The sequence below is a fragment of the Ailuropoda melanoleuca genome, chromosome 13 (genome assembly GCF_002007445.2).
Source record: "Ailuropoda melanoleuca isolate Jingjing chromosome 13, ASM200744v2, whole genome shotgun sequence".
Taxonomy (NCBI): domain Eukaryota; kingdom Metazoa; phylum Chordata; class Mammalia; order Carnivora; family Ursidae; genus Ailuropoda; species Ailuropoda melanoleuca.
The window spans coordinates 24,124,088-24,132,383 of NC_048230.1; the positions used below are offsets into that span (position 1 = coordinate 24,124,088).

At 57.6% G+C, this 8,296-nt stretch overlaps 1 protein-coding gene across 1 annotated transcript; it reads left to right on the top strand.

Annotated features, from left to right (window-relative positions):
• The first annotated feature begins 694 nt into the window (after window positions 1-694).
• On the top strand, window positions 695-7,920 carry PPP1R1B (protein phosphatase 1 regulatory inhibitor subunit 1B). Its single transcript, XM_011237389.3, has 6 exons — window positions 695-891; window positions 1,196-1,218; window positions 1,665-1,740; window positions 5,162-5,368; window positions 6,895-7,014; window positions 7,105-7,920. Exons 1-6 carry the CDS (start codon window positions 858-860, stop codon window positions 7,152-7,154), a joined length of 510 nt encoding a protein of 169 aa, XP_011235691.1. The 5' UTR covers window positions 695-857; the 3' UTR covers window positions 7,155-7,920.
• Window positions 7,921-8,296: the final 376 nt, after the last annotated feature.

The following is an 8,296-nucleotide window of genomic DNA, read 5'->3' on the forward strand; positions in this document are numbered from 1 at the left end:
GGGTTGGGTTGGGTCTAAGCAGCTTTGGGTCTGGAGGGCAGTTTGGAGAGCTTGGGGGGGGGTGGCAGTTTCAGCTTCATTCACCTGGTTCTCTCTGTGCATTTCCCTGGAGCTTGGAGGGGACCTAATTAACTGACAGTTGGTCTGATTGCCAAGCTGGGGGGGGGCAGCTACTGGGAGTGCTCAGTGCTACCCCCACCCCACCCTCTCAGTGTTCAGCTTGGCTCCCGTACCAAGGAGGGCAACTTTTTGTTTTTTATGAGCACTGGGCCCAGAGTTTTTCAACCTGCAAGAGACTACTAGAGAGAGCCAGTCGCAGCCTTCCAGGGATGATGCTCCAGGACCCGGTGGGTCTGGGGCTCAGGCCCACACCTGAGCCTCAGTGTGAGGTTGCAGGTGTCTGCGGTGCCCTGGCTCAGCATCTTCCCCAGCCAGCTTCTGCTCCTGAGGTCTGATATCTGCAAAAGCCGGAGAAGAGAGGCCTCCTTGATAGGGGAAAGTGGAAAGGGAGATGCCCATTCTGGAGGAGCCCTGGAGTGGGACAGGCATGGGCTAGGAATCAGTAATGGGTTTTCCTCCACCTTTCTCTGCCTGGTGAGCTGTGTGGCCTTGAGCTCTTGGCTGAACCTCTTGGAGCCCAGGGTTTTCACCTCTGTAAAATGAGGGGGTTGGGTGAACTATAGAGTTCCTTTCAGCTCTGAAAGTCTTTGATTCAAAGGCTCCCTGGGGATTTCAAAGCACTGTTTGTTCCCTGCTGCCTGGGGGTGGTGGTGGTGCAGGTGTCTGTCCTGCTCCCTTCCCCCCCCCCACCTCTTTCTCCCTCTCCTTAGATCCGGCGCAGGAGACCAACCCCTGCCATGCTGTTCCGGCTCTCAGAGCACTCCTCGCCAGGTGGGCCCTTCCCCCGCTGCCCCAGCCCCGGCCCCACCCTAACTCTGATGCCTTCTTGGGGCCCTTGCCAAAGTCCCATGAGTAGGAGACTGAGCAGAAGATGAGGGGGAGTGGATAAGATCAGGAGCCTGACTCTGCTGGGCTGGCTTATTGACCTTCCAACACCCAGAAGGGAAGCGCACACTTTCCCCAGAGCTTGAGCCTTTGGAGAAAGTAATTCAGATTCTCTTTCTCTCTTCCCTTTCATCCCGTCCTCCCTCTTTTTCCCTCGGTGATTTCCCTTGGTTCATTGATGGCCTCTCAGAGGAGGAGGCCTCCCCTCACCAGGTGAGTTAACAGGGGCAGCTGGAAGGAGGGATGCTGGGGGCCCTTTGTGGTGGGCTAGATAGGATTCTTCCCGACTAACACGGGGTGCCACCAGGGAGGACACATTAGCATATCCATTGGCACCTTGGTAAGAGTGCCTTGTGCCAGGGTCCCACCGGTGCAGACTCCCCTGCCCTTGTCTTTCCTCTGCTCAGACTCAGGCTGGGCCTCCAGAACCCTGGATTCTGCCCTGAGCCCGGCCACAGCTTATGGAAGAACACCCCACACACACACACACTCAAAGCAGCAGGGCAGCCTAGCCGGACCTGAGGGTCAGCAGTGTCTGGACCCATCAGCAGAGGCTAGAGCAGTTGTGGCCTGGGTTGCTGGGGCTGGGGTGGAATGGAGGAAGGGTGAAGGGAGGGGGCCTCTGGTGAGCCTGTTTAACCTGGCACTTACCCTGGCAGAGAGCCTCAGGAGAGGGGCACCACCTCAAGTCGAAGAGACCCAACCCATGTGCCTACACACCCCCCTCGCTGAAAGGTACTCCCCCCCCCCATCAGTGTGGCTGGCCCCTTGACCCCCTGGGACTGTGCTGACATTGGGGGAAGGAGGTGAAATGTGGAGCTTTTGTCAGTGGGGAGGGACTGTCCTGTCTACCCCAACCACTACTTAGGGACCAGAGCTTTCTTTTTTTTTTTTTTTTTAATTTTATTTATTTATTCGACAGAGATAGAGACAGCCAGTGAGAGAGGGAACACAAGCAGGGGGAATGGGAGAGGAAGAAGCAGGCTCATAGCGGAGGAGCCTGATGTGGGGCTCGATCCCATAATGCCAGGATCACGCCCTGAGCCGAAGGCAGACGCTTAACCGCTGTGCCACCCAGGCGCTCCATGGATCCAGAGCTTTCTTAATTTGCCCTTGTAAAGATGGGCGCAGGGGCTGAAAGGGGTGGCTGAGGGCCTTCAAATCAGGTTGTGGGGTTGAAAGAGGCGGCTGGCCTAAAATGGCAAGTATCATCAACATAAAGACATTCAGCTCTGTACTTCCTCTTTGCAAGTGTGTGCCAGACCACCTTCTGGCCCCCCCTCCCCAACCAGCACCTTCTCCAGGTGCAGCCCTTGCTCCCCTCTCCCCCTGGAAGAACATTCCCACAGGTCGGCAAACTGGTTGCTGCTTGGTCCTGCTTCTCCTTTCGATATTGAAATACAAGTCATTCCTAGAGCACACACTTGAGAACGCCTAGCGTGTGCCAGGCCTCTCTGGTGGGCATTGGGCAAAATTGGAGGAGTCAGATTTGGCCCCCATCCTCTTGGGGCTTTTTGCTTCAAAGGGTCTTAGCGAGTTACAGATGAGAGGAGGGTTAAGCCTGGATTTGAAGGATGAGTAGGGATTCAACAGGCAGGCAAGTCATGGAAGGGCATTCTAGGAAGAGGAAAGGAAATGTGCATGGGGGAGGAGGGGTGAAATCACAGAGTTCGCCTGGAGACTTGGCTTCCAGTGGCAAAGCTGGGGAACCTACACCGGGAGGAGAGGGCATGGAGCTGAGGGAGTGGGAAGGGTCTCTTCCTACCTAAGCCAAAGGATGCCTTCCCACCCCCACCTCAGCCCTGGCCTGAGGCTCTTCCTGCCTGGCCAGCCCCCTCCTCCCGTGGAGGGAGGAGACCGGAAGGGTGTGCTGGGAGCTCCCTCAGAGGGGGTGGGTTTAATGAGTTCCCAGCACTCGCCAAGGTCAACAGGCGCACCTGTCAGCCTACCTGTCAGCCTGCCTGCCGGGGTTAGAGCAGAGAGAGGCTGGGAGGAGAAGAGAGAAGGGCAAGGGCATTTTTTCTCCTCCCCAGGACAGAAAGAGGAAGGGACAGCATGTGGGCAGTGGGTACAGCACCTGGAAGGACTTCCCACCTGTAGGGATGTGCGGGAAGGCCTGCCCCTGAAGGAGGCACGAGGGAGGTGGTGGCATCTTCTCAGGAGAGAACAGAGCTGTCTCCTCCCTACCCTGGGTGGGGGAGGGCTGAGTGGATGTGAGGGCCGAGAGCCATCCCTTGGGCTCTTGGTCACGAGCATGGAGAAGTGGATAGGGCCAAGAGGTTTCCCGGGTACCTTGCAAGGGCTAGAAATGGGCTCCCGCCGCCATTGCCCCTTTGGGCCGCACCTTAGCAGGGTCGCAGTTGGGAGAGGCAGGGCAGTCTGCGGGCTGTGCTGGGGACCTTCCGGCTTCGAAAGGGAGACTCAGGTTGGGGGGGTCCAGAACCCCAGTAATGGGGACAGATAGAGAAGAAGACAGCTGGGAGGGCGAGGGGGAGACCCCAGAGAGCCCAGAGAGGCACGAGCGGAGGTGCAGCACACTGGCTGCTCCCAGGGCGCCAGCAGGGGCGGGGTGGGCGGGCTCTGCACACCTATTGTCACTGTGGTTCAGGAACTAAACTCTCACCGCCGCCGCCACCTCCCCCCCACCCCCAACTGGGGGTTGCTGGAGCAGCCACCTCCTCTCTTCCCTTCCCCCCAACCCTCAGAGGACCCTTCTGTACCTGGAGGACCCTGTTTTGCAGGCTTCAGCCCCTTTCTGGGCAGGGAGAGCTCCTGGCAGGGCTGGGGGTTTGTAAGGGGAGAAGCTGAGGGCCTCCAGGGGAGGGTGGACAACACTGGGTCTTGGCTTGAGGGGGACTCTCCAAGGCCGAGCTCTCACACTTGGCTCAAGGTGAAGCTCTGCCGCGTCCCCAAGGCCAGGGCAGGGTGATTTATTGCATTTTTATTGCCTGGGTAGCTTGCCCAGAGCCAGCGGGAGGCACTGGGCTGGGAGCCTGGGGCAGGGAGGGGCAGTGTGCACACACAATGTGCCCTCTGTGTCCGTCCCAAGTTGGCAGGAGTGTGGTGCCCTGTTCACTGCACCAGAGGTTTCCAGCCTGGAGCTACCCCTCTGGGCTTTCTGAGGGGAGGGGCCGCCTGCTTACCGAGAAGGAGCTGTAGCAGCTCCGGCCCCTAGCTTGTCAGCATCCCAGTCTGTGAGCTGTGAGGTCGCTACCCAAGCGCTCTTAAATCCCACCTGGTCCCCCTGCCGCCTCTGCCCCTGCCACTCCTCACAGCGTCCGGTCAACCCCCCATTCCCCCAGAATCCCCCAGCCCTGGCCCCTTTCTCCTAACCCCCTGGGCCTTTCCATCTTTTGGAAACTTCTCCTCAGCTGCCCACACTGTTCCTTTCCTAGGCCCTATCCCAGCAGGCCTTGGTGGTGTTGGGGGGGTGGGTGGTGTTTGCTGCTTTCTAGGTCACCACAGAGGGAGCTGGAAGCTTGGGGATGTGGGTCAAGATTGTGGGGGCTGCGTCTGAGCACGCCACATCCCCAGGCACAAACTTCACTGGCTGTAGATGATTATATTCTCGGTCTCCGAATTGTTCCTACCTCTGCACCTGGGGCAGAGATGTGTGGAGTGGCATCTATGACAGGGGCAGTGCCAGGGGGTGGGGACCAAGGCCAGGAGGATTGGAGTAAGCAACGAGCCCTAGGCAATCTGGCCACTCCGCTAGAAACCGACGGGGACTAATCCCGCAGGCCCTGGCCCACGGGTCCCATGCCTTCTTGCCGGGGCTGTAGCTAGTGGACACCGTCTCCAGTACGGGGTCCTTGGAGAAGTGAGCCCCCCAGCCCTGGAATGTTCAGCTGCAGCTGTACCTGCCTGGTCTTGTCCAGCTTGGCACCCTATGGTTTGGGCCTCAGAGGAGGTCCGCATCCCTGGACAGCTTAGGAGCTCAACAGGATTAAGGCTCTACCCCCTGCTGCTTCTGCCCTAGTCTGGCCCCCAGCAGACTGACCTGTGACCTTTAGTGTTTGAACTAGACCCCTGAGGGGGCTAGCTGTGCCCCAGGCCGCAGGAAGGCAGTTGGGAAGCTGGGGCGCATGCCCCTCCAGCTCCGTGGGCCGCTTCCTGGCCTGGCTCACCCTTGTCTTCCCGGGGCCCCCTGTGCCAGCCGTGCAGCGCATTGCCGAGTCTCACCTGCAGTCCATCAGCAACCTGAACGAGAACCAGGCCTCGGAGGAAGAGGATGAGCTGGGGGAGCTGAGGGAGCTGGGCTACCCGAGAGAGGAAGATGAGGAGGAGGAGGACGACGATGACGAAGAGGAGGAGGAGGAGGAGGACAGCCAGGCTGAAGTCCTGAAGGGCTGCAGGGGCCCTGGTAAGCAGAAGGCGGGGAAGCCTGGGTCCCACCAGCATGGGCTAGGTGAGGTCCTCCTCGAGGGTCCTGGGGCACCATTCCCACTTCACAGCTTTTCACACATGTAAGCTTCCCCATCCTCCCACCCACAGGTGCCGAACTGGATACCTGGCCTACTCCCATCCTGACCCAGTCCCACTCCCGTTCAAGTCGTCCCTAGTACCTCCTCTCTTCCCTAAGAATTCCGGCAAGGCCACATGAGGTTTGAGGCTAGACCCAAGAAAAGACTTCCCGTCCATGGCTGTGAGGGGTACAGGAGATGCAGGGATAGAGAACTAAGGGTCCACTGCCCCCATTACCTGCGTTTTTATTTTTTATTTTTATTTATTTATTTTTTTAAAGATTTTATTTATTTTTTGGACAGAGAGAGACACAGCAAGAGAGGGAACATCAGCAGGGGGAGAGGGAGAAGCAGGCTTCCCGCTGAGCGGGGAGCCGGATGCGGGCTCCATCCCAGGACTCTGGGATCTCGACTTGAGCCGAAGGAAGACTCTTAATGACTGAGCCACCCAGGCGCCCCTTACTTGCGTTTTTAAACGTAGGATGTGGTTTCTGCTGGGAGGCAAAGAGCTGGTTCCTCAGTCCTCCCCAGGACCCTGTGGCGGCTTCTCCCCCTTTTATTTCCTGGGCTGGAGGTGAGAGGGTGCCCTCTAGTGTCTAGATGGAGAATTTAGGATTCAAGAACCAACCTAGTCTTCCGCACTTCCAACTCCAACTGTCTGGGAAGAGGGATCAAGGAGGGGCCTAAGACCTACACAAAAGGCCTCAGAGCTGGAGGCCCCAGATCCAGAAATCTCCACAGAGGGTCCCAAGGCCCAGAGAATTCCGAGGCAGAAAGATCTCTGCCCCTCCCATGGCTGTGTTTTCCATGCTTATCTCTGGAAGGCTGTGCCGTCTCTCTCCTTCCCGGTGCATGTTAAACTTTCTGGTCCCATTATTTATGGGGATGAGAAACAGTCGACCACCCCTGCTTGCCGTGTCCAGCCCTTGCACTCAAACAAAATGGCTTGGCCCTCCTCTCTATGTCTCTGGCAGTGGGGTAACAACGCTGGAGCAAAAGTTCCAGATGGAAGTTGAGTCAACTCCCGCCGAGACCCTTAGGACAGGTCAAGAGGAAGCAAGGAGACTGTTCCCTCTGGAAAAGCTGCAGGGCGGAGGGTCAGATGATAAGACTACCAAGGAGAAATATCAATTGGCACTACTCCTGGAGTGCCGGCGCTGGTCTGGTCAGCATATTAACTATTATCTTATTTAAGGCGATCTACGCAATTTCCTTCTCACGGTCTCCTTCAGAGCGGTAATAACTGACTTATCTAACTCGTATAGCTAGTCACTGGGGGAGCGTTCTTGGTCCAGCGTTCTCTCCATTATACCATGATGCCCTCAGAAAGCTTCGCCTCTGGCATCAGAGAGGCCCAGCTCCTGCTCCAGGATCGCTGAACGGATACTTAGAGACAGTGTTTTTATCCCTTCATTCCCATCCCCAGCTGGGCAGAAGACAGCTTGTGGCCAGGGTCTGGAAGGACCCTGGGAGCGCCCACCCCCTCTGGATGAGCCCCAGAGAGATGGAAGCTCCAAGGAACAGGTGGAAGACCCGGCACTAAACGGTGAGGCTCGGTGGTGGCGGATGGGGAGCCGGGGTTGGGATTTTTTTTATGGGCGTGGCCAAGCCCTGAGTCCCTCCGCTTGCCTTGCAGAGCCTGGAGAGGAGCCACAGCGCCCCGCCCACCCCGAGCCTGGCACATAGGCACCCGGCCGGGCATCGCTCAGAAGGAAGTGGAGGGGGCAATGCTGTTCCCCAGAAACCCACTCTGTCCCCACCCTATTTGTACCCTTCCCCCTCACTCGCTAGGGCTGTGGCTTCTGACTTCTAGAAGACTTAAGGCTGGTCTGTGTTTGCTTGTTTGCCCACCCTTGGCTGATGCCCAGAGTCCCTGGGCACTTGCTGCCTGATGCCTAACCCTGCCAGTCATTCCCCCATTTACCCAGAGGGAGGCGGGATGTGAGAGAGTTTGCATTGGATAATCCAGTAAGGGGGGGGCAAAGGTTTATACTCCACAATTCTACTTCCCAGACCCTTCTCCTGGGCACAGGAAACCCACAGGGCAGGACCCTAAGATCTGGGGAAAGAGGGTACTGAGAACCTGTAGGTGCCCTTAGATCCTTCTCCATCCCCTCTCCTATGGGGGATTTCAAGTTACCACCCCTCTCTCTGGCTTCTACCAGGGCCCAGGATTCAGGCATCCTTCTCCTCAACCTCGACATTTTGGAAATCTTCCCCTTATCACCCCTGCTCCCCAGCCTGGGTGCCTGGAAGATGGACTAGCAGAGGCTGCTTTGTTGCGTTTTGTTTGTGCTTTGATGCCAGGAATGCCGCCTAGTATATGTCCTTAGGGGGGCGCACGGTGGGGAAGCCAGGTTCTCCTTGTCCTCCAGCTGCTCTGCCCCCTTCCGCTCTTCCCTGACTCCAGGCCTGAACCACTCCTGTGCCGTAATAAATAAATCTTTGTAAATAACCGTGCTGAGACTTCTCTTTCAGGGGAAAGGAGAGGGAGGAGGGGGAAGTTTCCCCTATGTGGAAGACCTCGTGCGTGGCCACCTGGACTCTAGTGTCCGGTCCTCTAGTCTGGGTCTTTCCTGCAGACAAGTTCAGAGCACTCTTAGGAAGGACCACAGAAGTACTAGATCCTGCTAGGGATGGCTGAACGGGGCAGGGAGGGAAAAGAACTCTCAAGAGTAATTGGGTTTCTCCAAAGGGACCTACCCCCAGCCCCAAAGGCCTCCCCTCGGGAAGTTCCCCTTTTCCCCCCCACAGTGCCAGGCCTCTGTGGCCCAACAACGATGACGCTCCTGGGCTTCTTTCCCATTTCCCCCACCATTAGTAAGACC

What these genes read in the sequence shown, in the direction of transcription:
- PPP1R1B (XM_011237389.3), top strand. Translation starts at nt 858, where the DNA reads ATGCTGTTCCGGCTCTCAGAGCACTCCTCGCCAG. An exon ending in AGGAGGCCTCCCCTCACCAG is followed by an intron (nt 1,219 to 1,664) that starts GTGAGTTAACAG and finishes TTACCCTGGCAG; the next exon opens with AGAGCCTCAGGAGAGGGGCA. An exon ending in GAAGGGCTGCAGGGGCCCTG is followed by an intron (nt 5,369 to 6,894) that starts GTAAGCAGAAGG and finishes TCCCATCCCCAG; the next exon opens with CTGGGCAGAAGACAGCTTGT.